At 42.7% G+C, this 20643-nt stretch overlaps 1 protein-coding gene across 2 annotated transcripts in view; it reads left to right on the top strand.

Annotated features, from left to right (window-relative positions):
* SLC22A23 (solute carrier family 22 member 23) overlaps positions 1–20643 on the top strand; it is a 117555-nt gene that overhangs the window by 7245 nt on the left and 89667 nt on the right. For both annotated transcript variants that reach the window (XM_042806801.1, XM_042806802.1), the window contains exons 2-3: positions 11181–11284; positions 17272–17426. In XM_042806801.1, the coding sequence (XP_042662735.1) occupies positions 11181–11284; positions 17272–17426 (259 nt within the window). The remainder of the gene's footprint in view (positions 1–11180; positions 11285–17271; positions 17427–20643) is intronic.

The raw sequence follows: 20643 nt of genomic DNA on the forward strand, positions 1-20643 counted from the left end.
AGCTTTTCAAGACTTGCTATGGAGCCTTTAATATTCCTCATTTTCTGTGTATATGTCAAACTACTGCCTTTTTTTTTTTTTTTTCCCCCCCTTCTGGATGGATGTGATGTTTGAAATGGTTGGGGTTTTGGTTTTTTTTGTTTCTACTCCCTGATATATCCTGTATCTCAGTCATTTAGTCTAAATATATTGACCCTGCCCATACTGTGGCAGAAGTTGCAGGCTACAGTGTATATTTACCAGCTGTTCAGTCAGTCTAAACCCAAATTTCTAAACTGCACTAACAGTTTTACCTCTCCTTACTCTGGCTACAAGAGTGCAATTATGAAAGGTGACCTCATGTTTTTCTTAAAGCATTTGTCAAAGAGGAGGAACTGGCACTTAGGAAGGCATCTGAGTTGGAGCCAGTTCTGATGGTCACATTGGGATGAGGATTACAGGCCAGCCAAACATGAAGGTATTCATTTTTTAATGAAATAGTAGCTGGAATACCATGGGTCTTATGGTTTTCCTTAACGTAAAAAATTTTGGCCATACTAATGGTGTGAAGTCTTAAATTAAAGCTTTCCAAATGAATTCTAGAGAGCTGCTAAATTTAGAAAATGCTGAAAGGGATCCAGTGCTTTGCGTACCTTGTCTTTTGTTTTCCCCTCTGTGCTACCTGGCATCCTTGCTTGGGCCAGTTGCTCTCACTTGCTCCCCTTTCACACTCCTCCTGCTCTCCTGCAGCACAGCCTGGCCGGTGCTGGGTTACCCACGAGTAACCGTGGAATTAGTTAGGCTGAGATTTTGCTGTAGAAGAAAGGAGTGGGATTTGCTGTAGATGATGTGTACAAGATCAGAGAACCCTGTCACGGGAAGATGCTGCAGCTTTGCAGCAGTGCTGACTGTTCAATTCTTGCCCTCAATTCCCTCAGAGCAGCTTCTCTTGGGCCCCGGTTCCCTCAGCTCTGAAATGTGTGCTTAGCTCTCATAATGTAATTTATTTTCATATTTTTTTTCGAGTTGACTTTTGACAGCAGGTGACCTTGCATATACTCTGAATTCTCCTTTAAAGTCAAGTGGGGAGGAAGGGACCTGAAGGAAGGAGAGAGGGGTTTCAAGCCCCTTGCAGAACATGTTATCGGGTGTGTTGCAGAGGTATCTGGGCAAAACCAGTGTCGGTGTCTGGTAACGTCTCGGTGCCATTCCTGCCGTGCCACCAGCCTGTAAAACCCGGCGGGCAGCGATCATTAATGTGCATACCGTGTAGTGCCCGCTGATCCGAGACACGTCATACCTGCTGGGAAGGCAGGGTGGGTCTGTGCCTATTCCCCCACGGCGGGAGATGGATCGGCGCCTGGCTGGGGTGTGCACTCGGGGTGGAAACTCCTACCTCCCTGTGTGCTTGTGGGGCGAGGGCAAATGTGCTCAGGGGTGAGGGGCTGGGTGGGACTCCTGTGGAGAAAACTTTTTTCCTTCTCTCTCTCTCTCTTTTTTTTTTTTTTTTTTTTTTTTTTTTTTTTTTTTTTTTTAACTCCCCTCCTCCCTGGGAAGAAAATTAAATGTCTAATACAACGCTTTGTTAGGATTTTTATTTTGTCTTTTACCTTGAGAGAGCCTCAAATGCTGGTTGTTCTCCTGAGACACAAGAATAAAAGACTAAATAAGTGGAAAGATCTGATAGTCGTTTCTGGGACGCCTATCTAGATCTACAAGTAGCAGAGCTGAAGAATCAGGAATGCTACTCGTGAGATGCAGGAAAGCGGTGTGTTCACCTCCGCCAGCAGCATGTGATTTATAGTTACCCTTGCGCGCTGTTTTCAGAGCAGGGTGGTCTGGTTTCCTGGAAAAGGTTTTTCGGCTCCAGACAGTTGTGGAGGAATTCATTTTGGCTCAAGTACCATCTCCCAGTTACTCTGCAGCAGCCTGGAGCTGGGCAGGTCTCCTCCCCGTCTCCAGACCAAAGTCCACGAATGTGTAGACAATGTTGCAACGTCCACCCTACAAATATTATTAAGGATAGGGAATGTAAATTAAACCATCAGACCTTTCCCCTGCTCTGTCTCCCAAGGCTGTGTAAAACATTGTCTGCTTGAACAATGCAAGCTTGACAGACCAGTTTTATATTTTGATTTGTAAATCAAGTGGAATATTTTTCTCCTTTCTTCCTTCCTTTTAATATTTATTTAAGTCTTTTTTCCCCACTCTCCCTCTCCTTTTCTTCTTGCCTGATTTATAATAGCTGTAGTTCTCAAATGATGAGAGGGCAGGGTCATGGCAGCAATAATTGCATGGCAAAAATAAGGTGTCTGATCTTTTCATCTACAGTGACTTTGAACAAGTATTTCTCATGATGAATGGCTTCCTCCTCTTGTGTCTTCCTTCCCCCTTCTCCCTTTCAGAGTTTTATGCCACGCTTGTCATTTTCAAGCTTTTTTCCCCAACTTTGAAAAAGGCCCAATAAGATAGTAAATTAGTTTTGCCATGTCAGCCCTCTCAAGGCTGCGCGTGTGCAGTATGTTTTATGCACATGTGGTTTTGGCAGCCTAAAAAATAACAGTTCTCAAAGTGTTAACTTGTTTTCAATAATCAGATGATAGCGAATGTTAATATTTAACTAAAATGGTTTTTGTTTTTTGTGGGTTTTTTTGGTTTTTTTTTTGTTTTTTTTTTGTTTTTTTTTGTTTTTTTTTTTTTAACTATGTTGTCTATTTACAGTGCTTAGACTTGTTCTAAACACAAATTTGAAAACTAATTTTAACTTTTTATTTATTTTGGTTGCAAAGTCAGTTCCAGCAGCACATACCTTGTTCAGAATAAAGGTGGTTGTCAGCTGAAAACTGAGGGATGGCACTGAGAAAACATTTTTCTGTGTGCGTGTGGTGGGTGGTGTTGCTCCTGGTCTTTTCATGAAGATGGAGGGAGGCAAAAAGCTACAGGTCTTACAATGAAGAATAGTTTAAAATTAAAATAAGTCTTGTGACAGGCTCCTAATGATGTCAGAATATGTGTAGAAAAGATACTTAATTGCAGCACAGGAATGTAAAAGAGAAGTGGAAATATGCTGATCCTGCTCTCTGGAAAATTCTGTATAGTGATCATGAAAGCTGCAAGCAAGATTTTGTAACTCCAAACTGTTTGATGTATGGAGTTGGAAAAAGCAAAGCATACCGTATCAGCTGAGAAACAAGTTAGTTGACTAATCTGGGGAGGGTGAAGATTGGAGATGATCAAAATGTCTTGGAATAAAGGGAACTCCTGCTACTGAAAATAAAAGAAGTAGTGATGGAGAAGTGGGTGGTATATGGATGCTACTAAAATTGATTTAATCATGTTGAGTATTCAGAATACTGTCATATGATTAACAAATCATATTTTAATTGTTAGCATATTAGAGATGATTATTTACTTAGCAAACTTCCTTCTTCCCTCTCCCAGTGGGGAAAAGAAACAGATCTGTGATGAAAACAAGGTTGGGAACAGAAGAGCTATTTGCTTCTGATCAAAGTGTGAAGTTCAAGGGTAGGTGAAACTTCCAGTTTTTCAGTGTTTCAGGTGGCATCTCATTATCTTGGGACTCTGCTCAGTGGATAGCTTGGAGGGTCTTTTTTTGCTTATGGCAGAGACCAAGGAATAATTTAGTGCAGAGCACTCAAAGTCTTTTCCAGGTTAATTTACTGGCTCTGAAATAAAGCTGATTTGTGTCCTTTTGCATATTTGAAGTTCTAGGCTTGTTCTGTGATTGCAGTGTTGCTTGAGCCATCTCACTATGCTGGTGGCTCTTACAGGCAGATGCTACAGTAACACATCTGCTGTCGGCATCACCCTGTTGGGCTTAGTAGGGACAGCCTAGTTAGTTACCCTGAGCTAATTAATACAGGAGGCAGTGTATCTCTCCCTCTGATTGCAGGCAAGCTTGTTACAACCTGTGCCTTAGGTGTTCCATCTTCACATAGGAGTTGAAGTTTGCAAACTGGGAGGAAGTGCCATTTTACTTATCAGTGCTCACGCAGTGATGTGTGGAGCGTGGCACAGAGCCCGTGTGCTTTATTTGTAATTCTGAAATATCAGACTTAAAAAATATACACTTCAAAAATTAATGTGGAAATTTCACAGCCAAGTCATGCATATCAGAAAATGTGGTTTTGAAGGATGTATTTCAGCAATTACGTTAAACTTCAGAAACCATTAGGGAAATTTGTGAAGTCCATGGTTGTGCAGTCCTGTACTGCTTTGTGGGGATGGAAACTGCTTTCATAGGTACATGAAACTGCTTTCATACAACACTGCATGATCTAATTATATCTTTCTTGGAAGACTGCTATGCACGTGTCCTCTGACTCGTGTGCCCTCCCCTTTTTCTCTCTCCCCACTCCCTTCCCTTCCCATGTCCCCAAAGACTTTGGCTTTGTGGTAGTAGTCAGAAGTAGTTTCTTTGCTTTGTTTTTCAAGTGGTACATTGCCCAGGCAGTTGGTCATGTCTGTAGTTAAAGCAACCTGACAATTTCTGTGTGCGTGACCTTGTGTTCACTGCTCAAGAGTGATTTTTCTTGGGCTGTAACTTTCCCTGCCAGATGTTTGCCATGGTCAGAAATGGTTTATTGGCTTCCAAGAATGAAAAGTGCAGAAAATTTTGTTCCCATTGTAAGAAAAATGAATTGGATAAGAAGCTGAACAGAACAAACGCTTGCATCTACTGAGTTAGCAAGCTCCAGCACAGGAACAGGGACACCAGACTTGTCGGGAACTGGAAGGAGGCAGATGTTGAACAAAAGGTGATACTCTCATACCAGCAGCATCTTTTCTGCTACCTGAGTAAAAGTTCTTGCAAACTTGGAGGGTTATAAACCTCTCAAAATACCAGTGTGTACTTACTCAGTAGAACTTTGTTTTAGAGGGATTTATCTTTAAGAGGTCTTAAGCACTCAGCTACTGGTTGAAGATTTCCAGCAAAAGCATTCTCTTATGATGAAACTGAAGAAAGTTAGATGTGTTCAGTGCTTGGAGTCTAGCATCATGCAGAGAGGAGGTAGCTTAAAAGTCAGGTGTTGACTGTGTCTTGGGTTGAGGCATGCCAGCGTAGGTGGTGTAGGCTTCAAGTGGCTGTTCAAAGAAAACAAACAACAAAACCTCTCAATAGCTGGTTTGTTGTTTTTCTTCTGGTTGTGTGTGTGTTTGTTTTTTTCTTTTTAATGACGCTTCTGTTTTCTGGCTAAGTCCAGTTGTGTCCGATAAAAATGTAAGGAAAGATGTAATTTGGAGGTGTTTGGTCCTGCACGGGGATGGTCAAAGAGGAAATGCTTCATTTTTATGCCTTCTTCTCAAGTCTTCCAGGTTTCTTTTTTTACTCTCCTTAATGTCCCCATTTTTGAAATGTGACCTTCTTGATACTTTCACATAGCTCGTTCTACTGGTGGTCAAAAAATGCCAGATGTTCTCAAGAACACTTTATTGGCACTTAAAATACAGACCAGGGAGTGCTTTGCCTAGCTGTGATCTCAAAGGAGAGGCATCCTTACTCTGAACCTTGAAGGTTAAATAGTTTAAAATGCTCTGTTTTTGCCATGGCTGAGAGGTAGATACAGAGATACCTGTGGTAGTAAAATCACCTCAGCTTTAAGCGTTGCAGTTGGGCTGGCACATCCCTCTGGGAGGCTTCTCCTGCAACCTCTTCAGTGTGGCTTAACTGCAGTTATTTTCTATAGAGCTGAGCTTCATACCATTTTCAGGAACTTGTACACTTTCCTTAACATTAAAAATGCAACCAAACTGTCATCTTTGGCCAGGGGTTGAGAAGAGGAGGAGAGGATCGTTGTCCTGTCGCAGCCTGGAGGCAAATTTTTGTACAATGGTCTCCTGTGGCTGTAACTAGGAGGACTACTCAGGTAGTTCAGTACTGGGAAAAGGTATTAGTGGTAGGTGTGTATATATATAATGGTTTTTAATTTTTTTTAGTGTTTGCTCTGCTGACTTGGAACTTTTCTTCCAGGAATAAGTACCTGGAGACTGTTTTGCTTTTTGTTACACATATTGTTTGAAAAGCATAACTTTAGGGGCTTTTGATTATTTTATTATTTTTAAAAATAATTTTGTGATTTTTTTTTTTTTTTTTGGAAAAACACTAGTGAAGTCAATCTGAAAGCATCATAAATTTAAACTCTTGCTAGATGAGTTATTTATATAGAAGATGGATTCTAGTGCTGTGCAGGGAAAATTGACAGGATTTGATTATAAAAAGACGAAGCAGGAGGAAGAGCAAAGGAAGACGAGACTCAACACACATGGAACTCAGCAACAAATGATAGACTCTTATTTTCATTTACTGGTCTTAAAATTGCCATCCAATGTGCAGCTGATCTTGTGGCTTTTCCCCAGGAGGGGTCTGGGGCTGCTGCAGTAAGCTGTGGCACATGTGATACGTTGAGTCTGGGGCTCCCAAAGTGGGACCTCCTCCCTAAGGGTTGAGATGCTGCAAGTGGTGTGTGGGGCACGTTCCGTGCCTCAGGACAGAGACTGCGAAGGGCAGCACGGCAGCCAGGTGCTGCCTGGCTGGGGAAGGACCGAGGGTGCAGCTTCGTGCCTGATGTGGGGTCTTCCAAGGCAGCAGTGTGGGTGACTCTCTGGCCTCCTGCTGAAGCCAACACAGGGAGCAGTTGGAGCAGAGCTACAATCCACCTGCAGACAGTGTGAGGAAGGGTCCAATTTCTTTCAGCAGCAATCTGGGCCTTGGTCATTGGAAGCGGACTGCGAACCCACAGTGTGGGGAGAGGGCAGGTGCATCTGTCCCCTCCTGTGGGCTCTTTCTTCCAGCCTCCGGGTAAGCATTGGACCAGAGCATCTCTGCTCCTGTTTTTATGCTCTTTTTAGGACCGAAGGCTCTGCCTTGCACTTTTCCAGGCAATCAGGGTGAAGGTAGAACAAACCAAATCCATGGTAGGCGTCTTACTATGACCTTTTTGCAGTGGGTATTCAGTGTGCTTAGATGCCATAGACAGCATTATGGCCTCTGGAGGAACAGGGCTTTCGAGGCAGGAGGCCTTAGTTGAGACAGCTTGTGTTCGTAGTGACAGCATGCAGAAGACTTTACATTTGCAACTTTTAGAACTTCAGTGCAAATACTGACTTGCTGCATGACCCCTGTCCAGATTTTCATCCCTTGTGAAGAAGTTACAGGATGGTTACTTTCTGGGTGTGTTACCTTTTGCCAGATGTCTTCCCAAGCACCTCATGTTTCAGATAGTCCTCTGTCTTGATGTGAAGCATACTGACTCACAGCACAGGTGGTGACTCATTGATATCAATTAAACATTAGGATCCTGAAGGTGTGACTCCTTAAGCTTTCAGAAAAAAAAAAAATGCTGTCACAACATGAAAAAAACACTTGCAACATATTGCACGTCTGCACAGGTGGCAAATTCTCTATGATGCTGTACTGCTATGAATAAAAGCTTTTGTTTTCTAAACATTCCCTTTCCACTAGCATATTTTATATAAAATTTATATATTTATATTTGCTACTTTTGTTTCAACATAACAATATGGTTCTATTGGTTTAGCAAGTCACTCTATCAGATCTCTTGCACTAGGAGGATGGATGGGGGACAGAAAGACAGACAAAAGCCAGGGAAACAAAGAGAAATCTCAGGGAACACTGTAAATTTAGCAGCATCCTTCCTTCAGGCTGGGTGCTGTTAACTCCCAAGTGGGACACGGTGGGATTCAGCCAGAGTAGTTACAGGATTTAATGGTCTCCCTGCTTGTAACAGATTAATTTACCTTTTGTAAGAGGTGGTAGAGGATTACTGTCTAGTCTTCAGCCAAAACAATCTCCCAGTGCAGATTTACTTGGAGTGCCACTTGAACTGTCATCAGCACTGCCCAGCCCAGCATTTTTTTTCTTCAGGGACATGGAAACCTATCACTCCTTTCTCTATGGAGCAAATCTAACCGTCATGTTTGTGGGATGAAATTACTGGCACTAACAGCAGGACCTGCTACAGCTCCGGGCACAGCTGTGCCATGTGGGCACGTGTTGAATGTGCTCTGCTCTGCCCAGGTGTGTGTAAGGGGAGAGGCAGCACTGGTACTACGTAATGGTTCCTGCTGTAATTCTAGCTCTTAAAGCTGAGGCTGCAGTCCTCTTGTCTTTTCTGTGGGAAAAGGAAAAGGGAGCACATGTATCCAGTAAAATTACTGCATTTTCAGTATAATGAAGCCTCACTGGTTTACTCCGCTGCTGTGTTAAGATGGGTAGGGATGATATGCTAGCTATTAAATATGTATTTTGTCCTATTAATGTCATCTTTACCTGAGCCTGCTTTTGGCTGTAGCATCCATTTCTCTTTTCTGCCCTCTCCTTGTTTTTCTGTCTCTTTGCAAGTCAAATGCCCTAGTGGCACCCACCACTGTCCTGCTGAATTTGTTTTGGATAACAGGTTTGTGATAGCTGCCAGAGAAGAAACCAGGATATGCTTGAGCTCTTAGTACTGAGTGAGTAATTAGGGGTCGTGGCAGAGTCTATGGGAGTTTATTCTAAAGCAACTGTTGAAATATTTCACCATTTCCCTATTTACAAGTCCTGAGGGCTTTGGAGAGTGAGATATTTGGGGAAGGTCAGAGGTTGTCTGCATCTGTCAGCACCCGCATTAGGCTGCCCTTGGGGGGGTGGGGGATCAGCTCTGATTTATGCTGACCTGCAGAGAGAGTGCTTAACTGAGGGCAGGAAAGAGCCAGTTGCAGGGTTTGCAAGGAAATACATGTTTTTTATTTTCAGAGAAGCTGGAGAGTTGGGCAATAGCCTCAAAAACAAACAAACGATGACTCGCAGCTAAGTTATCAAGAGTGGGTGCATTTTAGGCACCACTGAAGGACATGCTGATAGATTGTCTTCTCTGCTTTTAAACTCTTACTCTGTGTGCCAGTGTGCTAAAGTGGTTTGATTTCGCTTGTCCTGGCCTGAAATTTTACAACAGCCCTTCATGAGATTTTTGGCTCTTCCAACCATGAACCTTTACCTATGTGTAATCTGGTACTGCACGTTCCCTGCCTGCGGCTCGTGGAGGGGCCATCTATCTTTGACTAGCAATAGTAAGCTGTGAAAATGAAAAGGCACCAGGATATCTGCTATTTCTTTTTCTACTTGGATGACATTACTGTTCCTCTGACAGCAATAAAATTAAAAACTAACAACCTATAGAGACTGCCTTTTAAAATGTGTTCTTGTATAAATATGACTATTTTTAATAAACTTAATTTGTTCTCTACAAACAAAAATGATTTCTCAGTTTTAAGCAGCATATATGCTTTCTGGATTGTGAAAATAAACCTGGAGCATTTGAAAGCCTGCCTAGAGCTCAGATGTATCCCCCGAATTTTGTTTTGTTTGTGGTTTGTCTGGGCAGATGTTTTTCTTTGCTAACTGGAAATTGGTTCTACAATTGCAAATATTAGGAGTTGCATTTCCCTCACTTGCTAAATAGTTGCAAAAAGTCAACATCTTTGTAGAGCGATCCCCACTGTCTTGCCGAGCTGATTGCTGCAAATAATTCATAGCTATTTGGTAGAAAAAGTACTTGCTCATACTACTTGCTTTTGGTTCCTTAGTGACTTCAGTCTGTAGGTTGGAGGATAAGACATATATGTCCCAGCTTCTACAAGTCAGTACAGTGATGAACTCAAAAATACATTTAACTAAATCAAAAGGCCCAAGCCTGAGAGCTGGCATGTTTCTTTTGGCCACAGAAAGTGCTATACTTCGTGGTGAGATGGTATATTGTAGGGAGGATGTCTCCTGTGGCGTTGAAACAGAAGGCTGAGCCAGAGCTAGCCTTATTTGCAGAAGGGCTGTATGTCATGGAAATGCTTAAAAGTGCAGCACACCTCATTGAACTGTTTTGAGGGAAGCTTGATTTTAAAGTTGCATCTGACTTTTAAAAATAAAGTGCATACTTTCACTTGGCATTTTTGGCCATGAAACTTTGGTTCCTGGTGTCAGGAGAGCTGCTACTATTACATTATACACAAACAGCCTTTCTGCAAAGTTTAAATTCTGGACTATCTGACTCTCCAAAGTTAGCTGTACTTATTTTTCATTAAATGTGTATGGCTTCCATTGTCATCAATAACCAAACACTTCACAAACCACGAACAAACTTATCTTCCTACATTTATTCAAGGGTATAATACTACTATCCACACTTTACACATAAGGGAGATTAAGTTACATGTCTGAGGGCAATGAGGATGTTGGGGTAAAGCCAGAAATTCAGCCTGGTTCTCCTGAGTCTCAGTCTACTGCCTCAGAGGAAAATGCCTTGGAATTTAGGGAAATCTCATTAGAAACCTTGTTGTTTTCATCTTTCTCATGGGAATGGAGCAGTACCCTAATGACAGGGTGCCTGAAATGGTCCATTTTCTCTTCCTTTGGACAGAAAGGGTAATTTCAATATCAGGGATAGCTTTAGCATGGCGGTTCAGCCCCTGTCTGATCTCTGAGCTGTGAAATGTCGCTGTGGGAGCTGCTCTCCCAGGGAGTCACGCAGCCGTGCTGGGATCTCCGGCTGCCCCAGCCAGCTCCATGCCAGGACTCATCCTGATGAGCTGTGCCATTAGTTAGTCTTCATCCCCTTCCGCACCCTGGGCAGTTAGCATGCTTTCCTGAAAGAGGAGTATCTGGACACTTTGTCTGTGGGAGCCTAGAGCTAATGACCATGAGGGGTCTGTGGTAAAGCAGCTGCTTTTCCCCAAGTTTCCAAGCAGCCCTGAGGAGGTCAGTTGGAGAACTTGCTCTAAAATTGTCAGGCTTGCTGCGGGGGGGGGCTCCACGGGTCTCTGGTACCAGGTGTCGGGTGTGCTATGGTGAGATACTTTAGCTACACCACTACTGCCAATGCCTGATGGAGATACGCCCTTTAGTCTAAACTCACGTGGCCTGGAGAGGGGCAGGCTTAAGTGTTGGATATTGTCATCTTATAATTAAGGGTCTGATAGAACTCACTGAAGTAAATGAGTCTTTAATTTGCTGTTTGGGGTCTGGGATGTGACTTGAAGGGGAAAGCTTTCCTCTGCCATTTCCATGCACTCATGCTAGGGTTGAAATTTGGAAGCAGCTCTACACCAATGTTTGTATGTCTAAACACATCTGAGAAACTAATTTATTTCAGTTTATCTCTTTTTTTTTTTTTTTTTTTTCCTTCCAGTGGGATCTTGTTTGTGATTCTGCGTGGAAAGTCCACATTGCTAAATTCTCTCTACTGGTGGGATTAATCTTCGGCCACTTAATAACAGGATGTATAGCTGACTGGTAAGTAGAAAATCTTTTAATGCAATGTAGCAATAAATAAATAACAGTATTAAATATTGTTTAGATTTTCTTCTACTTTATATTCATGATGAACCTTTGCATAATAATCTCTCAGGTTCTGAAAGAAGCATGATGAATAAACAGTTTAAAACTGTGTGTTAATTGCTTGAACTGAGTAATTTATATCAAGGTAAATAACATAAATAAACTACTTGATAGTTGGCTTAGTTATTTCTTCCCTGACACAATTTATTACAGCTGTAACACCAGTACGGAATTAAGTATTTTCTAATTATATAAATGAAGTCTTTAAGGTTTTCCTTTTTTTTTTAACCAAGAGATAGGGCCAAAAGAAATTGGAAGTGGCATTGATTTGTCTGAATACAAGACTAATGTAATGTCAACCTTATGCTTACACAGTGTCTTTTGGTGGGTGAAAGGCTGTTTTTTGCAAACCTTGCCATTGTTCTATTTTTAAAGTTCTTGTTAAGCAAACATTTCAATGTAGTGTTCAGGAATCGCTGACTTATGTGTTGTTAATATTGGGGTATTAAATTAAAAGCCTAAAGTGCAATTCTTTAAATTGCAGTAGTGAAAACATTATTGGATACCCCAGTTATGCTGAAAGTTCAGCTTTTATTTAAATAAAGGATCTTGTAGTGAAAAAGAAGGGAAAAAAAATAAAGGCATGACTCAAGTGACTTCAATGGAAACTTGCAGAATCTGAAACAATAGCTCTGTGATGCTATCCCAGTCATTTCAGTGGCTTCCAGCACAGTTGCCAATGTTGGTGCTTTAAATGGCCCCAAGTTAACTCTTTTGCCATTCATTAAAACAGGAAAGGAAGAAGAAGAGTTGCCTATTAGGGAAATCTTACAAAGCCTCAGCAACTCACCAGTCAGTTGGGAAAGAAAAGGCCCCCTGCAGCAGTGCAGTAATTTGGCTCAAGCATTTATAGCAAAATTGCATCTTAATTCTAGAATAGTCACTAAAAGGTTTTACGCAAGTGAGGAATCATGACTTTTCAGTGAAGCAGGGAACATGCACGATGAAATACAGTTGAATTTGATTAAAATACCAAAGTAAAACAGGGCTCTAGCAACACATAGAAAGTATAGTGGGGAAATGAATGAAGGATCTTGCTCGACTTTCCTAAAAAGGAATCAGTGTGGAGAAAGCAGACTTATTCCCAAGTTAGGAAAATGCTGATATAATTGACAAATAAGTCACAAATAAGTGAACGACTTGTTGCTTAAGGCACTGTTTTCAAGAGAGAATTGCGATAAGCAGATTTAATAGCACTCTGCCACCAAAAGGAGCATCCTGATCTTCCAGCCATTTCTGTCCCCAGTGTGTACTTCGTGCTGCCACGTGTGCTTGTTGGATCCCTCTGAAAGCTGCTTAGCTGAGCTAATGGAGCGTAAAATTTCCCTGATATAAAAGTGAGGTCCTCCTTTTTTTTTATCTAGTGAGTTTAGGAGAGCTTAAGGAGAATCTGGTTTCCAGCTGTGGTGCAAAGCAGAAAAAGTGTAACTTGGTGGCTGGTGGGAACAGTGACCCCCTTGCCCTTCATGGGTGACCAGAAAAGACATGGTTTGCTGCCACCAAAGCCAGCCCTCGTGTTCCTCTGCCAGCTGATGTAACTGACCCATCAAGGGACCTGTGCTGAATAGTCTTTTTGTCATTTAACGGTATAATTTGGGGCTGGTTAAAAAAGTACTAAATGCGATTTTCTTTGCTATTTAATCACAACCAGAGTTTCCACTAAGGAAGAAGAAGAGAAAATAAATGTCCATCCCAAGCAAGAGCAGGGGAGATTGAACAGAGTAATGTATAAAAGTGTTAGAAAGTTTCAAAATCTGTTTTCATTTCACTTATGTACCACTCTCCAGTTCAGGTAATTAGAAGGGGCTTTGGTTTTTTTGGTACCATTAGGGTTTGGGGCTTTACTTCTCCTTTTTGAAATAGGGCTTTTAAAGCTGTATGTGGCAAAGGCATAGAGTGTACTAAGGTCATTTGCTGAGTAAACTCAGTGGTCTGTGTTCAAAACACAGTAGGTGTGTGCACTGGGATAGCTCTCTGTGGAAAATCTATAGGAGGAAGGTGTTCGGCTGTGTGAAGTCTGATTGTATCTAACAGGTGAATAAGTGACTTGTTCAACAGGCAGAGCACTGCTGGCAGTTTTGCCTGCTCTGGACAGGGGCTGTTGAGGTCTCTGGTAGAAGCCTTCCTTCCAGAGCAGGTGGGCTTGGTGTTCATGTAGCATCAAGACAGTAGGTCTCTGCCTCTCATTGCCCCTCAGTACTGCTCCTGCTTTGCACCTGCTCTGGTGCTTATTAGAGCCTTTGCACCAACTTGAGCCCCAAAACAGAGAGAAAACCTGCAAACAACATAAGAAAAGCAATTTAATCAGCTGCATAGAATCATAGAATGGTTGGGGTTGGAAGAGACCTTAAAGACCATCTAATTCCAACTCCCCTGCCACGGGCAGGGACACCTTCCCCCAGCCCAGGGTGCTCCCAGCCCCGTCCAACCCGGCCTTGAACCCTTCCAGGGAGGGGGCAGCCACAGCTGCTCTGGGCAACCTGTGCCAGCATCTCACCACCCTCACTTTAAACAATTTATTCCATCTAATCTAAATATACCCTCTTTCACTTTAAAACTGTTACCCCTCATCCTATGACTATGCTCCCTGATAAAGAGTCCCTCCCCACCTTTCCTGTCCCCCCTTTAAGCACTGGGAGGCCGCTCTAAGGTCTCCCCGGAGCCTTTTCTTCTCCAGGCAGAACATCCCCAGCACCCTCAGCCTGGCCTCACAGTTGAGGTGCTCCAGCCCCCTGGTCATTATTGTAGCCTCCCTGGGACCTCTTGATCAGGTCCATGTCCTTCTTAGGCTGGGGTCCCCAGAGCTGGACACAGAACTCCAGGTGTGGTCTCATGAGAGTGGAATAGAGGGAGAGAATCCCTTCCCTCAACCTCCTGGCCACACTGCTCTCGATGCAGCCCAGGACACAGTTGGCTTTCTGGGCTACGAGTGCATGTTGCTGGCTCATGGTCAGTTTTCCACCCATTAATACTCCTAGGCCTTCTCTGCAGGGCTGCTCTCAGTCCACTCATCGCCCAGCCTGTATTTGTGCTTGGGATTGCCCCGACCCATGTGCAGCACCTTAGTCTTCTCAGGGCGGCAAGGTACATGCGTAGGAGCACAGGAAGAGCAGGTCTTGTCCTCAAGCGATTTACTCTCCCCCTGTGGTGCAACTCTGACGACATTAGGAATATCCTCTTGATATATCTGTGTATTGCACTGGGTAGATTGCAGATTCTTCAAAAGCCTGGAGTTGCTTGTATCCCTAGTTATTTACCTGTGCAGGCAGCATTTAACATTTGATCTAGAAAATAGTATGCAGTGTAGACTGAGACTTTTGTGGCACAGAAATCTCTCTCTGGAATAGCTTGGATGGAAGCAGATAGCATGCTGGGGCTGTTTTACCAGAGAGATCGTGTATGGCTTAATATCTCACAAGCATTTCCATGTACTGTTAGATAATTCTGTCTACGTATAAAAGGCTTTTTTTATGCTCTAAGACACCTCCCTGTCAAAACACTGCTGCTTCACTAAATGTATGGCTGATCGCTGCCCTGGAACTTTGTTTTTCTGAGGAATGTGCTGCATGCCTTGGTGAGGAAGGAGACTACTTTCATGTCTGGGAGGAGGTGCTGGTGGTGCCCCTTACTGGAGAGTTTATCTGGCCTCAATTGGCTTTCACAGGCCCAGGAGGGTCTTGGATTTCCTGATCCTTCATTAGCAGCAACCATTCATTTGCATAATGTTAGAAGAAATTTCATGTTCTAGTAATAGATAAACTCGAGTACAGAGGGTGGGAGAAGGGGAAGAAGGGAACTGGAGTATGCTAAGCATGAGGTCTTTTTAATGAACATCAGGGAATGGCAGGTCAAGCTTGTGATGAGAATTAAGTTCCTAATTCTGAATGTTTGCATAATGCCTTCCATCTACAAAACACTTCCACAAATACTAATTAGTACGAATTACAGCTTGGCAATTATGAAAATAGGGCTGCAAAAGACTGCGCAGATCGCTGATAACACAGAGTTCATAGGTTTGAGAGTTTGTTTTTTCTGTATTCAAGGTTTCATATGAGATATTTCCCCTCCCTGCCCAAGTGCTTTGTGTTCCATAAATATAAAATCTGAAGGACACACAGCAGTAACTGCTGTGTTCAGTGTTGAGCATGTTCCCAGTGCATTGCGTATCAAGGAGTCAGTGATGATGTGTTCCCACACTCAGCCCAACAGCAGCTCATTTTCTGGTGGGTGTTTGAGAGCAGGCTGCTTTGACCTTGCTGTCTTCAGTTTGCATGTTGGTATGTTCCAGTGTAAAAACATCACATGGTTAATGCCAACAAGTTAAATCTGTGAGGTGCCCCACAAGTGCTGCTACAGCTGAAGAAAATATTAAACCTGCAAGGAGCCTTGACATTGTCTTCCTAGGTGTGACTTTGAAAAAGTGTGAATGATGATACACATACTGGTGCACTCTTCCAGTTCCCCAAAATGTGAAAAATTAAAACATCTCCTTTTCAGTCTTTCACCCTCTATTTTATTGATCTCATTTATTTCTAAGCAAAGCAAAAACCAAAGTTATAATTGTGAATGCATATATGTAATATAATTTATAGCTGCTGGTAACAATCTGCTGAAGTAACTGAATAGAAACACTTCAGCATGTGAAACTGGACTAAGTTGTGAGATTTAAATGCTCTTTATTGTGCTGACATTCAACCTGATGGCTGGCTTGCAGCTGACAGACTGCTTTGAATGGGGTCTGTGAAAGCTGCCTACGAAAAGCCAGTTCATATATTCTTTGTGGAAATGGCATATGGAGCTGACTAAAAGGGATCCTCAGTTCCACTGGAAAACTTGTGGGAGTTGACAAGTTGAAAAATTTTGGAAATCTCCACATAATGATCCAATTCTTGCTTAAAAATAGCTGTGTGCTCTGGTGCTTTGTATCATTCTCCTTGCACAGGAAGAGTGGGGGAAAGGGGAATTATAAACACAAAGTGTGTGAGTAAGAGATGTGAAAATCTCATGTTCCTTTGACATAAAGGAGCCCAACTCTGCAGCAAGTGCCCCCATGTTCGGTGACAGTGTAAGCCTTCCTCCTCATCAGCACTGCACCAACACGTGCAACTATGGGTTGCGGCTGCAAAGGAGGACTGCAAATCCTCACACCTCTGTTGCCAGTAATAATTTTCGGAGCTATTTCTTCCTTACGCTGTAGTAGGTCTGGTTTTGTGGGTCTCTAGCTCCTGTGGGGATACAAGGTGGAGGGACTTGGAGCTCACAGATTTCCTGTGGGCGTTACTATCAGCTCTCTAAGCCTCAGTGAAGCAACATAAGCACTGTTTTGTGCTCAGTCCTTACTTGTTAGGCTTGCACTCAACAACAAGGCCAAGAAAAGTAGGGTTTTTTGAGCTTCTTGCAGATGAGCCTAAAAAGCACATGTCTGTTGGGAAGAGGAGACCTCTGCAGTAAGCTCTGTGGCTGTAGACTATAGAGAAATAATAATATACCCTGCCATATAACACATAATACTATACACTCTGCCATGATACTACAGAAAGCTCTTGAAGTTGCTCTTAATCTCCAAGGGACTTGGTTTTGGGGCTTACAGGAGTTCCTAGATGTTTCCTTGTTCATCTTTGTTGTTTTGAAAATGATGGTTAAATCAAACAGTAATACAATGTGCTGTCTTTGTATAATCCCATCTCAGATGAACTTGTCAGTGCAAAGCTGACTGAGGAATCTGGGTTTTAGTAAGCAGAAAAAAATGAGAAGCATTCAAAATTGGTGGCAATATTTGGATGGGATTGCATGACTTGTTCCCCTCTTTGCCAGTTGCAATGATCCAGTGTTATGTACCTCCTGCATTTTAACACTGTTTCTCCATACTTCCTTATTTTTAGGGTTGGTCGACGGCCTGTGCTGCTCTTCTCTGTCATATTCATTTTGGTATTTGGACTGACTGTGGCACTCTCAGTGAATGTGACCATGTTCAGCACACTCAGGTTTTTTGAGGGGTTTTGCCTGGCTGGAATAGTCCTCTCCCTGTACGCACTGCGTGAGTATGCCTTCATCACCCATCCAAACGTTTCTTTATTGAGTATGTGGTTTGCTGTTCTCTGGCTTCCTGCTTTTGTTCAAACAGATCAAACCGCAATCATATGGGCTGAAAAAGCTTTAGCCTGAGTTTTGGTAAGGAAGTAGGAATTTTGCAGCTGTCTCTTTAGGTTGATACAGTCTGTGAAGCTGTTCAAGAGCTCAGTATAAAAGAGTTATAAGGTGATTTGGGTTTGCTTGCTGTTATTTAAACCTAGAAGTCACCTGTGTTGTAGCCACAATGTGTAATGGGAGTGGATTTCACCTTGCAGTATTGAACTCAGTAGGAGACTCCCCACTCTTGCTGTCTCTAGCAGTACGTATTCTGGCCCTTTTTCAGAAATTCCTCTGTTACTTGCAGCAAGAGATCCCATGTCCCTGCCTCAGGATTGCAAAGTACAGCAAAAATATATGAGAAGAGCCTGAGGTTCTTTAATCAAGAATTTTTTTGTTTGGTTGGTTTTGTCTGTTTCATGGGGGGAGGGGGAAATAACTGAGAGAAATTTGAGGGAAAGCTTGTAAGAAATGTCTACGTATTCATATCTGGGGTGACTGGTAAACTTGTAGCCAAAATATTTGAAAATTCCTTTTGGAAGCCTTGCCTTTGGAGACTACATGCATGATACCACCAGCCTAATATCTGTCTCTTGGATATGCTCCAGAGAACTCCCTCTGCTTCTACTTCCTTGGCTGTTTGTAATTAACAGGTAGTGCTGCACCAACAGAGGAAAAAAAAAATTCTCCCTTTTTATTACAGCTCTGGAAAAGTATTATCTAACTATATCCTGAAAGTTGATGTACAGATCTTCATAAATTTTTATTTACTTCCTGTCATAGATAGTATCTGACCCATCAAGACTTAGCACAGTATCCTTACTCTTTGTTAAGTGTTTTGTAGTATTAAGTTCCAGGTTTTTGTTTTGGTTTTACACCAAGGGGAAAGAAGCCTGGCTAGAGTATATGAGAGTTTGTTCTGTACTGTAGTTCTTTGTTATAACTGATATGGTACCCAAGATACACATTTTATTTTTTTTTTATTTTTCTTCTCTTGCCTTTGGTCATGTAATCTCTAGTGAATTTTTCATCAAAAAAACAAAACTACCACTGAAGCCATTATACTTTTACTGGGAAGTGTTTTAACCACTGTGGTTCCCATGGGAGCAGGGTTCAGCCATTACCAGTACGACATTCAGCTGTCAATTAGGCTTGTTGGGATTTTTCACAGCCCAACGCTGCAAGTTAGTTTTTTGTGATTGGTGTTTTCTTTAAGTGTTAAGAGAGTCATTGGAACTGAAGATTTTCATGGGGAAATGGCTTCTAAGTAAAAGTTTCATTATGGGCCTTTTGAGATCAGAGCAAGAGAGTGCATGTGTCACCTTAGATCAGACAATAGCTTGCTGGCCAAGGCTTTCATTCAGCAAATGGGAGATTCTGGTCAGTTCATGCTCTGCTTGATCCAGAGCAAGGATCTGAGTCTGATTTCCACCCTCTCCCTATAATTCAAGTGTTTGCTATAACCACTGCTGCCTGGATAGACAATGCATGAATAGAGCTAGTAGGTGTTAGGAGAGATCTGTGTGAAATTAGCAGCATGAACATCAGTGTACTTCTGAAGAAGTAAGAAAATGTGAAAGATGGAGCACCTGAGTCTCTGGTAAATCTTCTGACTTGGCTGGGGAGGTGAGGGGATTGGGTTTTTCTGCATCACATATTTTCATTTAAACAAACAAACAAAAAAAAAAAAAAAACCAAACCAGAATTGTCATCTTGGTATAGAGTAGAAGAGAATTAATCCCTAAAGTCTTAAGAGAATGGGAGTAACAGGGGTTTTTATTTGTTTTGGTGGTGGTGACAGTTTTGATTTTAGTATTCATAATCTGTTAGGCTTCCTCTCAGTTTAGATTTACTGTCATTCCTTTTCCACTGAAGTCCGTAGCATGCCATTGCAATCCTCTGTGAACTCATCTTCTGTTTCATAGCCCCTCTTCCCTTTTTCTTAATGGCCTTGATTTCTTCCCCTGGAGGTTTGTTGCCCCTGAACTCTCAGCTGGCTGCTCTGAGCACAACAATAGAAAGTGGAAAGTTTGATCTGCTAGACACAGTCATTAGCTGAAGTTTTCAAAGCTACCTTACAGAAGCAAGCTGTATAGGCTTGCATAGCCTGCAAAGGTAATTAGCCTGCCACAGGGATCCTTTTACACTGTGGTGAGCTTGCTGGTTGTGCTTGGATTTATGGCCCGCCTAAGGGAAATTGTAAATAATAGTCCTGGGTGCTTTGGGAGTCGGAAGAGCACTGAAGTGCTGTCTCTAAAATGCAGAACTGCCAAGGTTGAGTTGCCCTCACCATTCAAACCACCTCAATAGCCTAACCCTGTTTTGCTACCTGTCTGCCCCAAGCTGCAGAGGGAGCCTGGAGATGAGCCTCCTTCTGTGGAGGGACAGCCCCCAGCCCGAGCTGCCGGTGCTCCTCTGCAGGTTCTCCTCAGTGCTGTACTGAGCTGACTTCTTGTGGCCTCTTGCCTGGAGCTCCCTGGGACTTGTGTAAAGAAACCACTTTTGGATGCTGATTTGTTAAACTGAAGAGTTTTCCTGCAGGTGCTGTAGTTTTGTTGGAAAAAGTGTTTCAGGTGAAATTTCTAGTGAACCTGAAGGAAGAGATAGGCTGTCCGTAGGTGAAGGTGCTTGCTGCAAAGGAGGGAAGCAGAGGAGAAATGAACCTAGGGCTTTTCATTCCTGGGTGCTACAGGTCATTGCATCATCTAGGAGAATGAAAGGCAGTTAATCCTTTTCCACTGAACAAACACACGCAGCTTTGAAAGGCTTTTGTTTCATGCTGATGTGGAGTCAAGGAGCATCTACCATCTACCAAAAGTGGTTTTCTGCCCAGTACCAACCTTCAGTGAGTTCCTGTGCTCCTGAGCAGCTGGTGCATGACTTGTGTGGTAAGGGACCAGCGAGGTCCTTGGGAAGCTCTCCCCAGAAGGGCAAAGTGGCTCCCGACATGCTGTGCTCAGCAATCATCTGACAGACAGAGCTGGAGCTGCCTGCTGTGATATTTTGGTTAGGTCCTCTGCTGTTCGCTGAGTAGATTTATGTGGAAATGGCCCCCCCTTGTTGGAGGAGGGTGCTGGGATGGGAGGTGAAATCTCCTGGAGAGGAAATGGTGGAGGGGTGCTTAA

The sequence above is a fragment of the Tyto alba genome, unplaced genomic scaffold (assembly GCF_018691265.1).
Source record: "Tyto alba isolate M040663 unplaced genomic scaffold, T.alba_DEE_v4.0 Super-Scaffold_48, whole genome shotgun sequence".
Classification (NCBI taxonomy): Eukaryota; Metazoa; Chordata; class Aves; order Strigiformes; family Tytonidae; genus Tyto; species Tyto alba.